Source organism: Cladophialophora carrionii (assembly GCF_000365165.1).
Source record: "Cladophialophora carrionii CBS 160.54 unplaced genomic scaffold supercont1.8, whole genome shotgun sequence".
Lineage (NCBI taxonomy): Eukaryota > Fungi > Ascomycota > Eurotiomycetes > Chaetothyriales > Herpotrichiellaceae > Cladophialophora > Cladophialophora carrionii.
This window is the reverse complement of record NW_008481833.1, coordinates 224,828-240,163: the sequence shown is the minus strand read 5'-3', so window position 1 is coordinate 240,163 and position 15,336 is coordinate 224,828. Positions and strand designations below refer to the sequence as shown.

The window sequence follows — 15,336 nt, the reverse complement described above, 5'->3', positions numbered from 1 at the left end:
GTGTCTGGACGAGGACAAAGTCTTTCATTCATACCTCGATGCATACGCATCTATTCACTGGGTCTACTTGCTTCCCTGCGCTGCTGTGCCATGCTGTGCCGTGCCGTGCCATGCTGTACCGTGCTGTGCTGTGCTGTGCCCGGTTTGATAGATTGATAGATAATCCCATCCTCGGCGTCTGGCCTCGTGTGGCATGCTCTACTCTTACCACCGAGTGTTAAAAAAGCTTAGGATGTTTGGCTTCGTTTTTCGTGAACGCAAGTTCCACTTTGAGCCCAACAGTTATAACTCTAAGCGCCCTCGCCGGCTTGATAGACCATGCCGCCATCCCTGCCCTGCTTGATCTGCGATTCCATCCGCGCGCGCATGCCTTGCCACCATACCCCTGCGGAAGATCGGTTTAAATTAGCGAAGTACGGTGTACGCTTGTACGGACAGCGAGAAAGAAAATGACGGCAGCTAAGTATGTAGGGAGCCACTCAGCAAGCCAGGAAGCCAGCCAGCTAGTGTCGGCAAATAGTCCCAGAGAGTCTCTCGCTCTCTCCTTGCATTCGACTTCATACTCTCGCGAGCATGGAGGGTGTCAAGAAATGATGAGGAACAAGAAATGAGAAACATCACGAATGGGCAATGCAGGGCACTGACACGACACTCACCGTTCATGTCAACGGCCTGCTCGATCAGGAACCGTTGGCTTTCATCCGCGTACGCGACAGGCTGGCGGTAGAATAACTTGTCGACGACGCATTCGACGGATTGGCCCGTCTTGACGGTGCCGTTTGCGCCGTCGCTTTTGCCGTCGTCTCTCACCGCGCCGGTGGGGGAAGTTAACTCGTCGTAGGCGCGCAGCATCTTTTGTGGTGGTCGCCCGTCATGTTAGTCGTCGGGCTGCGACGTAGCGGTAGGGTAAGGGGGAGAGAGAGAGGGGCGGGGGGAGGTATGCGAGTGTACGAGTGTACGAGTACGACTGAACGGGACGAGATATCCATCTCAGTCCATCGCACGTAGAGCACACTCACCGTCTCGATGGGGGTTATCCACTCCTGGGGCCACAGGTCGGTGACTTCCTGCGGTGTCAGGTTCGTCGCCACGTAGGCCGGCATGATGCAGTTCAAGCCGATCCCGTCGGTGGCATGCAACAAGGGGCCCAGACTTCGCGTCAGGGCGAGGACCGCGTGCTTGGTCGCGCCTGGACGGATAGACAAAGCCTCGTTAGCTGCAGTGACTTGTGCAGTATAGTATATCCCAACGTATACTTGGTGGTATTGTGGCGGGTTGACAACAACCACATTCGACCGCAGAAGAGACTTCAGTAACGAACTGACCGACTTACAATACTCGGGTGCCACCGGGAAGGGGTACAATGCCGAACAAGAACTGGTGATCACCATCTTTGGAGTGAAGGTTCCACCACCGCTGTTGCTGTTGCTGTTGCTGTTGTCGTTGTCGTTGTCGTTCGATGTGGCACCAGCAGCAGCAGAATCACTCTTCAGCCGCTTCGCTGTCCTTCGCGTGTAATGCACAAACAGCTTCAGCCCGTAGAAGACGGCGATCTGGTTCACCTGGGTGCACAGCATGTTCGGCTGGGTCGGTTCGCCGTCGACATCCTCGGGATGCAACGGATTGCCCAGCGTGATATGCTCGCGCTCGGCCGTGCCGGCGTTGGCGGCGAAGAAGTCGATCTTCCCGCCGCCGTAGTCGTACGCGCGGCGGAAGAGAGCAGCTTGACTGTCCCACGAGCCGACGTCCGTGTGGATGAACATGTGCCGCGAGGGGTCCAGACTCGAGGAGATGGCGGCGTATGCTTCGGGCCGGATGTCTGCGAGGACGACGCGCCACTGTTGGTCGTCGGGGGCGGAGAGGAGATGGCGGACGAGGCCGAGACCGATGCCGGAGCAGCCTCCTATACACAAAGCAGGTGTTTAGAGGAGGGGGTGGGCACCACATAGACATAGGAGATGAATACTATATATTGTACGCGCCGATGTGCGAGCTGGGGGAACGTACCTGTTACTATTGCTGTTTTCACGTTGTCTGCCATTACTGTGGTACGTACAATCAATCACTGAGTACGTCAACTGGGAGGTTTCAATGCGCAAGACAGTAGGAAGGGAAGGGAATCTGGACACCGATACACACGGGCTGGAAAGGAAAGGGTCAAGGATGTATTGGTGCTGGGTTCCTGATGAAGGCCAGAAGCTCTTATAGTACTGCATGAATAGTATTGCATCTGGAAGAGGAAAGACCAAGTATTGGCTAGCTCGTGGTCGCGAATCCACCATCATCTGGTGTATCCGAAGCATTGACGGGCGTACCGAGGTGTCCGCCGCACTGTAACGGTTTCTGACAGGCGGACTTCGAGTCGTACACCTCGAGCACACCTTTCCCCGCAAGTCTTGAAGTGGGTGTTTGTCATCATGCTGTAACCAATGCGGAGGGGGAACGTCGACGTCCCCTGGCATCTCTCTTTAGGCGTCCTTCTGCTAGCTCTGTCCTGACTATTCGACGGGAAGAGCCAGAGCCATGGGGCCGTGTAGTCGTGGCTATTGTCATCTTACGAGGGCGTATTTTCGTCTGCATAGCTGTGCAAAATTGGCACGTGCAGCCTCGAAGATCCGAACTTGTCTCTTGCTTCTCTGAGAAATAGCAATCACGCCTTTTACTGCTCGCTGACCGTCCACAGGGGTGCAATTGTTTCAACGGCGCGCTCAACAACAGCCTTGATCCGATCCCTCAAAACGGTGTTGGCGCATTCAACATCAAGCGTCTCGAGCCAGAGCTTGGCAACATGCTTGTCGAAGCGGATTTCCAACCCCGGAACAGGGATCCCCAAGGCTGCTAGCCTGGCGCGTTCAGTAGCCGCTGCACTTTCCATGTCAACTTCAGCTTCGGATTCATCTTCGGACATGTCGACCTCCTGCTTGGTCTCCTCGCCACCCTTTGTGGGGACCTTTCGCTCGGGCTCGGACGAAATACGCGGCTGCTCGATTGGGGCGATATTGTCCCCGAATTGCTCTTCAAGGAACATGCAGAGCCTCGAGAACCGATCTTGGGGGGAAAGGTTCGTGTGCTTGTTCTTCGGTATCTTATGCTCGTGGCCGTGATGGTGATGTGCTGATTTGCTTGATGAATATTTGACAGCTGCGGGACTGCTCTCCACTGTCATGAGGACGGCCATGACTGCGTCGGCGATACCGTCGTTCATCGTATTTCCCTCCCATTCAAGCTCGACCTGTTTTTGTCTGCCTGACCATTTCAGAGTCACGCAGCCCATGATGAGAAGTGTTCGTGGTCGTTCTGCAACAATTTCTTCATCGGCTTCTTCTTCCCACTCGGAGCCATTTATGCCATTGCTCTGGGCCGACTCCATCTTGACGTCGCCGTTTGTCTCCGACTTGATGTGGCCGACTTCTTCAATGCTGCCAAACGTGCCTTCCAGTGCCCATCTTATGAGGTCGATACCGGCTGCGGCCAGGGTGATATGTTGCCGGCACAAAATTGTCGTCGTTGTTAACCCGGCATACTCTCGAAGGTCTTCTGGCGCCATGAGGCTGAGCTTAAAGCCATTCTGTACCAAAACCCCACTGACCACTCTGGATTCATCGACGTCGGTCGATGATGGCGGAGGTATTTGGGCTAGCTTTCCGACCACTTTGGCGACTTTGTCCTTTTTGAAGGGAATTTTGATCTCTGCTCCGTTTTCGGGGCTGTAGACTTTGGTTTGATGGGCGCCGGGGTTGCTCGCGAGTCTTCTGGAGTTCAGGTCTAGAAGTCTGGATCGGAGCCGTGCGGCTTGAGAGCGTTCTCCGTGGACTAGGATGACATGGGGTGCAGCCACTTGCTCAATGAAGTCTACGTTCTCCACCCCAGTAACGTGAGCTGCGAACTGGAACTCCTCAACCGTACACCGACGAGGGATCATCACAGCGGTGTCGTCGTCTCTGTGTCTGCGGCCTACCGCCTGGCCAGTGTTCGAACCGCTCATGATGGCCGGGATCATGTCAGGCTCTGATAATATGGTTCTGGCCATTGTCCCTTCCACGTTGTAGCCGGTCATGACGACTCCGTTGCGTTGATCTGGGGCCCATCTTTCAAGCAACGTGCGAGACATGCCCGATTGCATCATACCAGGTGAGGCTAACATCACACATCCGCCGACATCGTCGAAGCGATCCAGATTTCGCAAACTGCGTACAAAGCGGAAGTCCCAAGGCCCAGCACTGACGCCTTTGGCGTTGCCAGCCGCCTCAGCCTCGGCCATTCTTTCTCGGAATATGCGTTTGATGTTGTCGTTCATCGCATTGATATACGTCTGGTATACAACCATGCATTTCCGGGCGGTGGTCCCGGTGTAGTAGATTGGAATCTTTTGGAGCTCCGGATGACGCTGCCAGTAGTCCTCGAGGATAAGAAGCAGTTCCTGGGCTCGCCCCAGCGCAAATACCGGCATCAAGACTTTACCGCCGCGATTCAGAATGCCGGACACCGACTTGAGAAGTCCAGCTTCTCTCTCTGCCCGGGGTGGTGCGTTCGAGATGCCGAATGTCGACTCTGTGATGAGCACATCAATCCTGCCAACGCTTGCCACGTTTGGCACCTCGGCGGCTACCAGGTGGCGATCTTGTTCCCGAGAATAGTCTCCGGTGAAGAAAATATTCAGCCCGGCTATGTTGATGAGGAACATGGCCGCACCCAGGACATGGCCAGCCGGGTACGGTGTTATCCTGACTCCTGAGACTGTGTGCGTGGTGTAGAAGTCTATCGTCTCGATTTGTGGGAGCGTCGAGATGTGGTCGGCTTCGGTATAGAGGGAGGTTCTTTGGTCGGATGTCGAAGTAGTGTTGCTGACTCGAACCGAGTCTTGGATGAGCCATTTGTAGATTGCTTTGGTTGGATGGGTCATGAACACTCGGCCCTTGAAGTCTGTTTTGGCCAGGACATAAGGAAGAGCGGCTGCATGATCGAGGTGGAAGCTGTGTAATAGCCATGTTAGCCTTCTGTCGAGAGGTGGTCTGGGGGTAGCGACTTGTTCTTGGGCTATGGAGGCAGAACACGCCAGATGGAGATTCGGAAAGGGCAGAAATGGTGGGATCGTGGTTCAACAATTTGTATTGATGTCTGCCTATAGGTACAAGATCTTGTTGCAGGTGTTTACTGGATCCTTTGCCCTTTATATGGCGGCGCTGGATAGATGAGGCGCAACCTCATTTCTTCTGCACCCGCCTTTCGCGCCGCAACCTCCAAAGACGACGCTGAAAAGGAAGCAGAGGGTGACCTACTGGCTGATTAGAAGGATATCGACGGTGCTCAGGTCGAAATCGTCGAAATAGGGCATGGCTGACATCCCCTCGCGACCTGTATGCATACCCGCGTCGAGCTAAACACTGATTAGCGGAGAGTTCATCCTTGGAGTCTTCTCCCTTACCATGACCGTCTTGCCCTTGTATTGTAGAATATGACAGGATCGTCCGACTTCTTGACAACCTCCCAATCCTGTGAAGACAAGCTCGTCTGAGGGATCAACGGGGTCGTCATCTTGAGCATCAATAACGGCACCAATCTTTCTTTTCGTAGCCATGGTCCAGGTTGTGGGCAGTACTAAGTCAGGCGCGATAGAGAATCCCAGCCAAGCGCTGATCAAGTGCAGTGATGTTTCGTAGAAGGTGCATCAGCAGACAGAATGATATGACACGTCCCTGCCCTAGAGAATCATGAAAGGGCAATTCATCCTGGATACCGATCTGTCATTGACTTGTTTGGAGTGACGCAGAACTGCGGGAGCAGGGAGGAGGTTGAAACGAATGGGGCCTCATTCGCTCATCGAACGTCGAGTGGTTGACTTGATGGGGGCAATGGTCGAAGTGAAGGAGAAATGCAAGTGAAGCTGAAGTGAGGGCGACTTCAGTACTCCGTATGGATGCGCAAATTATGGGCACGTGACCGCGGCTATTGACGATATGGTGCAGGCATCCTTTCCGCGGTTTGCACTTTCAACAATCACCGCATCACTCAACTTACCATTCTACACCGCAGTTTAATCCATACACGGGCTCCAGCAAATACGCGCGGCCCCTGGATGTCGTCGGAACCTACACAGGGATGCTAGGGACAAGAACGGGGTCGAGCGTGAGACCGCGCTCACTCGGAATCCAGAGTCAGGTTCGGAGCGGGAGAGAAGCACCACGGTGGAATTGACACAATCTTGGACTCCCTCATCCACCATGGCTCACTCACCGCCGGCGACGTCGCGGCCTCCTCTTCCCCAGACTCAGACTTCTTTCCCACGCGACTTCTCCGCCCCGAACGGCAGACCCAGCCCGCTTGGGCCTCAGTCCCCTCCCATTGCCATGAATTACGCCTCATCTTCACCTCAGGCTTTCTCTCCCCAGCAGTATTTCCAACCGCCTGCGGCGAAAAGACCCCGACTCTCACCAGATATCCAGTCTCCATCAGCCGCTCAGAGCTTTCCAGGCACGCCAACAGGCTTACCGAGCACTCCGGCCAGCAATACCCCCGTGAATGGTGCTCCTGCTCCCACTGCGCGCACGGCCACTTTGATGCCTCCTCCACAACGGCCGCCGGATAAAGAGGATCGAAGCCATGAGGATATTTTGGCGGGCACTGGAATCAACATCGAGGAGGAGTCCAGATTGCTGGTCCAGAATGACTATTTCGGTGGAAGCTCAAATTCACAGACGGCAAAAGGCTCTTTTCAATACAACAACAACTCGTTTCCGCAACCAGGGTCAAGTGGAGTTGTAGGAGCTCCACCATCGGGACAAACAGATGGTTTGAATCCAAGTCAGGAGCCCCAGCCGTCTGAGGAGGAGATGAAGCAGAGGCTTGAAGAGCGTGCCGACTGGGAGGCATCAAGACACAGTCAACATCCGTTATGGGACATGTTTTTGCTGGGAGGAGCGCTTAACGAGAGGATACGGAACATCAGCATCACCGAACATCTGGTTGATCCGCAGTCTGGAGTGCTAGTGAACACCCAGAAGCATATGCCTCCGCCCACAGTGCGGGTCAATGGCCTCGAAGGGGCTTCCCGTGTCATCGACAAGGGTCAAGCTATTCTTGACACTCAAGGAAAAGGCGAGCGGTTATCAGACATCATGAAAGTTATTAATTTGGCAACCCAGTCTCGAATAACCGGTCTCCTCAGTGCTTCTTCAAGACTGGCCAAGGAACGGCGGCAGCATTCGAAAGGAAAAGTACCAGATGAATGGCAGGATATAGCAGCGCCATCCAAGGCGGTGGCCGACCCTTTAGACGGCGCACCAAGTCCAGCAGGCAGCGCCAGCCTAAAGCGTGAGTGTCCCTCTTTTACCGTTGCATTGTCACTGCTGACCAGCTCAGGCACGCACTCGCAAGCTATCAGCGAGCCATCATTCTCAAATGACCCAGCGCAAGTCCCTGAACGGTTGATTTCCACGTTCGACAAGGTGTCACAGACGGAAAAATCTGCTGAAGAGATGCGTCGCCAGAAGAGAGTCAAACGGAGGACGGTCGCGAAGGATGAAGCATCAGCTACGCCTGCCGGTGATAGCACTCCGGATGCCGCTAGCGCCGCTCTCGAGGCTGAAAAGAAAACCACCAAGAAAGAGAGGAAGTTGGCTGAGACCAAATTTACCGAACAACAGCAACACAAGTCGGCAAATGAAGCCGCGCGGATGGCTGTAGCAGGCATCTTGGGTAACCGTAAAAAGGCAGGCAGGACCTTTGACTGGATGAATGCAGGCAAAGCAGGAGCGAGCCCAGCAGCAACTCCTGGCAGACCGCCATTATCAGGTCCCACGTCGACAGCAGGCACCCCAGCGCCTGAACGGGCTCGAGCAGCCCCGAAGGACAATCAGTTTGGCCACTGGGATGAGGACAAGGACGCCCGAATCCAGGCTCGAGACGTGTTGCTGATATTGGAGAGTGACGGGCGGGCCTCGCGCTCATTCCTCCGAGGAGTCAGCTTGCCGGAGAAGAGTGATTCTTGATGTGCATTTCTAGATTCTTTCCATCAGTTTGCATAGGAAGAGAGCGAATTTTATGCCGTGGCAGCTCTCCAGGGCGACAAGCATGCCTACTGTAAGATAATTGCTTTTAAAACGACAATTCATTGCGAGATTTGGAAGACGAGCACAGCACAGAATGACATGATGGCTGCATTAGGATGAAGGATCTCATATGTGCCGCATCTATTGCCAACGAGCCGTCTTTGATACATGTCAGGCTGGGTTGACATCGTCAGAGGGAGCCTGGGCTTGTGCGCCGACTTTCGTTCGTATCACCAGGGCCGCTTGCTCTTCGGCTCTTGTTGGCGGAAGGGTTGCTCAAAATACGTTACTGCACCACGAATCGGCCATTCGGGTCTTGTCGCATGTCGTGATCGCTTGTGTCACGGTATCGGAGGATCGTCGCCTTCGCCAGCCAGACTCGGTGCTCCGGTGGCGGAAACTTGTCATCCGCGGCATGATCTCGTCCCCAACAACATCTCGGTAGGATGGCACAGATGGACATGTGGGAGAAAACAGTCCATCCATGAAATAAATACAGCAGGGTCAATGTAAAGGCAACGCTAAAACCAGTGAGTGCCTGGGTGCGTCTTCCCGCGCAAGCTGTTGGCGTGACGAGAAGCGCCTGGGTAAATCCGAACGTACTGGGTAGATAATACTTCGTACGCCTACCGCATTTGCCGCAGCCCGGGGACTTGGAAGGCCTCATAAGCGACGACCAAGGACGCGTGCGCAAAAACTGGGGCAGTCGCTCACGAAGCCGGGGCAGCGGCTAAGTGACTGGCAGCGTGACAGTACCACACAGTGGCCGATAATGGTTGGGCAATTGGACTACGTAGTCAGGTGTGCGTATGCGCCGCAGCACGCTTTGGAGGTCGCAGTGAAGAGAGTCGAACAGAGTCGAATAGTCGATGGACTGACGCAGCTCGTCGCTGGTCGCCGGTCAGGATGGTGTCATGGGTGTTTAACTGTGATGATTCGGCCGGCTACGACGCGGTCCCCAATCCGACGCCCAAATTGAGAAGCGTCTGAGCGTCCAGGGTTCAAGTTGGAGTTGCGCTACGACGGGCTTGGTTAATGGCAGAGAGACAGTGCAAACCTCACTTCACACCTCAGTCTACATCATCGTCGACCTTCTCCCACTGAACCTGCCTCGACTTGACCAGCACGAAAATTATTCTTTCTCGGTCCCCGGCATTCATTGTCCTTTCTGTCACCCTATGATCCTGCTAGACTCGCCGATATGAGCGTGGAAGTGCAGCAATAGGCGTTTCCCGCCTGAGGTTGTGTGTCTCCACGTTTTCACCCGAACCACGAACTCCGCCTCGACGACGACCATCTCACCCTCATCGTCCTCTTCCACGACCCTGATCCTTCGTCCGTCACCAAAACACCCGTCCCTCTCCTGGACTCGAGTCTTAACGCCGATCTCACGGGTTCACACTCGTCTGTGCCTCATATGCCGTACCCTGCACTCGACAACATCTGTGTTGTCGAGCCACTGGCGGAACGACCGGCCTGAAACACAATGTCTACACCTTCGATAGCGACCACCCTCTTGCCTGCCCATCACGGCCAATATGGTTATGCTCACATAAACCCCTACTCGCCAACAACCCGCACCTACCCCGCTACCAACACGGTACCTGCGCCTCCACGCCTGAACACTTCTTATCAGACTTACGCCAGCGCCTCTCATTACCCACAACCCCAACCATCACCTGCAATCTCGTACAGAGGGCCATCCCACGTTTCCACAATGGCCCCCTCTCAATCGACTTCAGTGTTGCCGGATCCTCTGAGAAGACAGCCGGACTGGAATGAATTCTACAAAAATGGAGTTCCCAAAGAAATCATCGTGATTGATGACGACAGTCCAGAGCCTGATGCACAGACGACACGGCCACAAAGACACGATGCTACCGCCTATCAAACAAACACGGGCCGGAAACGAAAAGTCGATCAAGGCTACAACGTCGAGTACACTGATAGCCCGACGTACTCAACACACCCAGCAAAGTTTGCGTCATCGTCGGCCTCATACCACTCGGGCGATCGAACCACTTCCCTTCAGACGGTGACGGCTCCGACATCGCTTGAGTCGTATGGCAGCAACACTGCCAGCAACAGTTATGAAGATGTCAGGGTGGGACAAAAGCGCAAGAGAGTGCAACCGCAGAAAGAGACGCGAGCACAAGCGAAGCGAAAACAGCAGGAGTCTGTACCAGATGCGTTCCTTGACTATATCCCGCCGCCAAAGCCTCTAAAAAAGGCTGCCGATGTGCACGTCCCCGTGATGCGGGATGCAGAGAAACACAAGAATTTGAAAGTAGATGACGAGGACGGGCACTACATTGTGACGCCTGGCACAAAACTAGCTGAGCGATGTAAGTTCAACAGTCTTCACGCTACAAGGTCGTTCTAACATATTGAACAGATGAAATCATCAAACTCCTGGGACAAGGCACTTTCGGTAAAGTCGTCGAAGCATACGACTCCAAAAAGAAATCAAAATGTGCCGTCAAGATCATTCGATCAGTGCAAAAGTACCGCGATGCCTCTCGGATTGAGCTGCGAGTCCTGTCTACGCTGGCCCTCAATGACAAGAACAACCGGAACAAGTGCATCCATCTGCGAGACTCGTTCGACTTCCGAAACCACATCTGCATTGTCACAGACCTGCTCGGACAGAGTGTGTTTGACTTTCTCAAAGGAAACGGCTTTGTGCCGTTCCCCAGCTCTCAGATACAGAACTTTGCTCGACAGTTGTTCACCAGCGTCGCCTGTAAGTTGTCTGCCAATGTCGCGCGAACTTGCCACTGACATGCTGCAGTCCTCCATGATCTGAACCTTATCCATACCGATCTCAAGCCAGAAAACATCCTTCTCGTGCACAATACTTATCAGACGTTCACCTACAACCGTACGATACCGTCATCCTCCCATACCACGTCAAGGACAGCTCGACAACGAAGGGTGCTTTTGGACAGCGAGATCCGCCTGATAGATTTTGGGTCTGCCACTTTCGACGACGAATACCATTCATCGGTCGTATCAACAAGGCATTATCGAGCGCCTGAGATTATTCTACAGCTTGGTTGGAGTTTCCCCTGTGACATCTGGAGCATAGGGTGCATACTAGTAGAGTTCTTCACCGGCGACGCACTGTTCCAGACTCACGACAATCTTGAGCACCTTGCAATGATGGAGGCGGTCTGCAGTAGCAAAATCGACGCCAAGCTCGTCAAGCAAGTGTGTTCGGGAGGTCGCGGTGCCAACGCCAACTCTGCTGCCAAATTCTTCAACCGAGGCAAACTGGAATATCCCAACCAGGAAACTTCAAAGGCTTCCAGGAAATACGTCAAGGCAATGAAGCATCTTCATGTACGTTTTACCATTCCCGTGAGCCTACTTATGGTATAATGCGGTGCTGACACGATTTTGTTACAGGAGTTCATTCCGGCCAATACGTCCTTCAATAGGCAGTTACTCGACCTTTTACGAAAGATCTTCGTCTATGATCCGAAGAACAGAATCACTGCCAAGGAAGCACTCAAACATCCCTGGTTCAAGGAGACCTTGGTCGACGACGGCACCGAAGCCATTCGAATACGTGAAGAGCGTGCCGCTCAGGGGATGGGAGGTCCCAGCACCAAACGCCCGAGAGTGGAGCAATAACAGAGGTCGAGCCGGATGCGCGACCCTTTCTTATGATGACACGACGCAACGGCCGCCGAGGCCGTTGCGGACGTTGGCTGGGCCTATCGCCTGCTGCCACATACACGTGGAACACTGAACGAACCACGACGCTAATGAATGACATATTTGGGTTTGGACAGCAAAAGATGAAGACCTACGGGGTCAGGATGGTGCTGGGGCAAACAAGGGCAGGTCCATGGGATCTCTCCTCAACAGAACCGACGAACGGCGGCGGAATGACCCACTAAGGGGCAAACGAAAAGTATTTGTCCAGAAGTACTCTGTCCGACACATGTTGCTGGATCCACTGGACGAGGTCATGTGGGAGGAGAAGAGCGGACGACGCAAGGTCGAGGTGAATACAATGGAGAAAAGTCCTCGTGCTGGTTCTGGCATCAAGCGTCCAGGAGACCAGTGACTAGACGGCGGCTCCATGACTGAATTGCATAGCGATATGATTATAGCTGGCAGATACCGCAACTATCTTCTTACCCTTTCAGTGCAGTAGAGTGAAAGGAGACGAGAGTAGACAAAAGATTCGATTATGGACAAGACGCCGCGTGTAGAATTCCATCACTTCATCAATCCATCACTTACCAGTGATAAATACCACTTTTTTCTTCATTGACCTTGAATGGCCGGCCGACCGATCAGGGATCTCGGTTCCAACGGTTCACAGTCCACAGGCCACAGTACACACTGGATATTCCTCTTCGGTACGGAGTATGACGGCGTGAAAGATCACAGTTCCGGCATGGACTGTCGGCACGTAGACTCGTAGATTCGGTCTATTCGTGCATGAAATATTTTGAATAATTTACATACATGTCTTCAATCTGGTATCGGAGCAGTAGAGTGAGTGAGTGAGTGATTCAGAGCAGATCAGATCAGGTCCGAGGCCACATTGAATCAGGTCACGTCTCCCCGGTACAGTATTCGTATGTCGGAGATCGTGCTTGTCTTTCTATCTAGGTACCTAGGTACTTTCTGTTATCACATGAAGAGCTTAAGCACGAATACAGCGGACGAGATCGCGGCGCGAGCACCTTGCTTTGTCTCAGCACTCAGCACTCAGCACTCAGCACTCAGCACTCAGCACTGGTTGCACTTCAGTCCATGCCCTTCCTCCCTCTCCTTCCCGACTTACATACCACAGCAGTGCTCTGGTGCTCACTCCGCAGACTCGGTAGGCTTCCTTCGCTGGCACCCCACCGGGGATCAACAACAAGAACAAGAACTGGAAGAGAAACAGGACCCATCATCCCGCAAACATCTCTCCCCAACGTGCCAAGTGTACTTCTGTCTCGATATCACATCTCCAATGCCAATATGCCGTCGCTCTCGCGGCCTCGTCGGTGACGTTCTCGTGGCCGTGGCACGGAGAGGGAGACGGTGGGGATGGCATCCCGTGCCCGCCGCGTAGATTGCCGAACCTGACGCCGAAGCCTGGGTTCAGACCGCCGAGATCCTGCTGTTGCTGGGCCGCGATGTCTGCTAGATTAGCAGCGAGCGTGAATGGTGGGAGGCGTGGGGTGGAGGTCGGGCCGCGGCCAAGGTCAGGGCCAGGGGCGCTGTGCGGTGGTACGACCGTCAGGTAGCATCCTTCTGGGGCGTGGTCTGCGGCGCGGCGGAGGCGTTGGGATGGAGATAGAGAGTTAGGGGGAGAGCAAGGTGCCTGTTGCTGTTGCGGTTGCGGTTGTCCCTGTGGTGGTGGTGGTGGTGGTGGTGGTGGCGGCAGCAGAGGAGGCGGAGGTGGAGGCGGTTGACTTCGCTGAGGCGCGTAGGGGATGATTTGTTTCTGCGATTTTGCGGCATTGGATGGCTTGGTCCGAGCGGCTGAGGTGGAGGCAACGGCAGTAGCAGAGGCGGAACCAGGATGAGTGATCGTGCTCAGGGTCTTCTTGCTCCGGTTTCTCCCTTCCTGGCTCGATTTTTGGGTTTTGGAACCCTGCTGGCTTTGAGACGTCGGCGGAGGTCGACTCTGCTGCGCTGTTTGTGGCCCTGTCATGGACTCGCGGCGGCCGATCGGGGCCTGTTTCGGCGGCTGAGCCTTACTTGTAGAGGTCTGCTGGCTTTGAGCCTTCGAACTCGGGTGGACGTTGTCATGGAATTGTGGATGGGAATCCCGCTGCTGGTGCTGCTCTCGTTGATGGTGAGTCTCCTCACCTTGCTGGGACGGGCTCTGGTTGTTGTCCTGATTCTGGTTTTGCTTCTGGCCTGGTGGACATTGACATTTGCTCTGACCTGGAGGCTGGGTTTGCGGGGATTTATGGCTCTGGCGAGCAGATGGAGCATGGCTCTTGGGAGTGGACTGATTCTGTGACGGCGCTGGTTGTCGCGCTCCAGATCGGTTTTGTGAGGCAGACTGGCGAGGAAACCGAGCTCCGCAACGGGGACAGGTTCGTTCAGTGATATCGAGCTGAGGGACTGGGCTTTGAGACGACTGTGGATTTTGGGTCTGGCCCTCAATCCACTTGGAGATCTTTTGCCGAGCTGTCACTTCCGGGATCATGGCACTAGGAGCATTTTCTCCAGACACGTCCCATCTGCCGCGCGTGTTTTGCCAGTGTTGACCCAGGGGGGTGGCCCGGTCGTGACCCGGAACCGCAGGATCGGCCGTGAGCTGCTGTGAAATGGCCGATTCTGGACGAATGGTGTTCGCTCGCAAAGCGTTGAGGATCGTGGGCGGGGCACTTGGTCTGTTCAACGCCGGGCGAGAATCGCTGGTCGGGGGAGGCCGTGGGACTGATTGCGATGGACGTCGAAATGAGGGCGGCTGCTGTTGTGGTTGCGCACCCACGTTGCCACGAGTATCGAGGGTTCTCGGGATGCCAGACCCGCTGGTTTGGACCGTTCTCGCACTGCCATCCGCAATTATAGTCGATGTGTGACGGTGAAGGGGACCTCCTCCACCTCGTAGCCCGAGAGAGACTTGGGGGTCTCTCGCGGCACCCTGCTTGCTATCATGGGCTGAACCCTGCTTGCTGCTGTGATGCGATGAGGAGCTGGATTTTCTGCCTGCGCCGTTGGCAGATCCAGCTTCTGAAGGACCTGACCTGGCTGGTTTATGTGCCTGACCATTAGCTTCCAGGTCCCTGTGCTCAGCTGCCTCGGCTTCTGTTGCTTCTGCATCGCATGCTGTCGTCTCGTTAGGTCGCTTACTGTGTGGCCACTGATGTCTCACCTTGCTCACTTTTCTCATTACTTGGGGTTCCTCTAGCCTTCTCGGCCCTGGAGGCTGGGGCTTTTGCTAGCTCTTCACCACCAGCATCATCGGCCTTTATGGATGTAGTGCCCTCATCAGCAGCTGTGGCGGCCCTTCTAGCGTCTTGTGCTTTCTTGTGTTCGACTCGTAGGTTGTGATATCTTCTCGGCGACAAGAGAGCCTCAGCTAACAGACCGCCACCCATCACGCTGTTTTCACCGCCCGAGAAGCGGAGTTTCAACTCGGGAAATTGTTTTTCTTTCTTCGAGGAACAGATCTGTGTATTAGCCATTTGAAACAAGGTGGTGGGAAACGAGATCCATGCAGGCGGGGATCCATCCCCGAGCTATATACCAGTATACTGGGTCCGTTTGAGCCGGTTGCGGCTAGTCACTGATGGCGAGGTTGTCCATAATGAGTAGAATG

General features: G+C 54.5%; 5 protein-coding genes across 5 annotated transcripts; 2 read left to right on the top strand and 3 right to left on the bottom strand.

Annotated features, from left to right (window-relative positions):
• Window positions 1-290: 290 nt before the first annotated feature.
• Window positions 291-2,041, bottom strand: G647_08736 (uncharacterized protein; the record flags this gene model as incomplete). Its single annotated transcript, XM_008733043.1, has 4 exons — window positions 291-385; window positions 657-852; window positions 1,020-1,903; window positions 2,008-2,041. The coding sequence occupies 4 exons, from the start codon at window positions 2,039-2,041 to the stop codon at window positions 291-293; spliced, it is 1,209 nt and encodes a 402-aa protein (XP_008731265.1).
• A 618-nt stretch (window positions 2,042-2,659) lies between these two features.
• On the bottom strand, window positions 2,660-5,578 carry G647_08735 (uncharacterized protein; the record flags this gene model as incomplete). Its single annotated transcript, XM_008733042.1, has 3 exons — window positions 2,660-4,973; window positions 5,280-5,377; window positions 5,426-5,578. The coding sequence occupies 3 exons, from the start codon at window positions 5,576-5,578 to the stop codon at window positions 2,660-2,662; spliced, it is 2,565 nt and encodes an 854-aa protein (XP_008731264.1).
• A 643-nt stretch (window positions 5,579-6,221) lies between these two features.
• Window positions 6,222-7,988, top strand: G647_08734 (uncharacterized protein; the record flags this gene model as incomplete). The annotated part of the gene is made up of 1 exon (XM_008733041.1): window positions 6,222-7,988. The coding sequence occupies one exon, from the start codon at window positions 6,222-6,224 to the stop codon at window positions 7,986-7,988; it is 1,767 nt and encodes a 588-aa protein (XP_008731263.1).
• A 1,546-nt stretch (window positions 7,989-9,534) lies between these two features.
• G647_08733 (uncharacterized protein) lies at window positions 9,535-11,684 on the top strand (the record flags this gene model as incomplete). Its single annotated transcript, XM_008733040.1, has 4 exons — window positions 9,535-10,393; window positions 10,444-10,791; window positions 10,840-11,390; window positions 11,457-11,684. 4 exons carry the CDS (start codon window positions 9,535-9,537, stop codon window positions 11,682-11,684), a joined length of 1,986 nt encoding a protein of 661 aa, XP_008731262.1.
• A 1,279-nt stretch (window positions 11,685-12,963) lies between these two features.
• G647_08732 (uncharacterized protein) lies at window positions 12,964-15,202 on the bottom strand (the record flags this gene model as incomplete). Its single annotated transcript, XM_008733039.1, has 2 exons — window positions 12,964-14,843; window positions 14,890-15,202. 2 exons carry the CDS (start codon window positions 15,200-15,202, stop codon window positions 12,964-12,966), a joined length of 2,193 nt encoding a protein of 730 aa, XP_008731261.1.
• Between the last annotated feature and the right edge of the window lie 134 nt (window positions 15,203-15,336).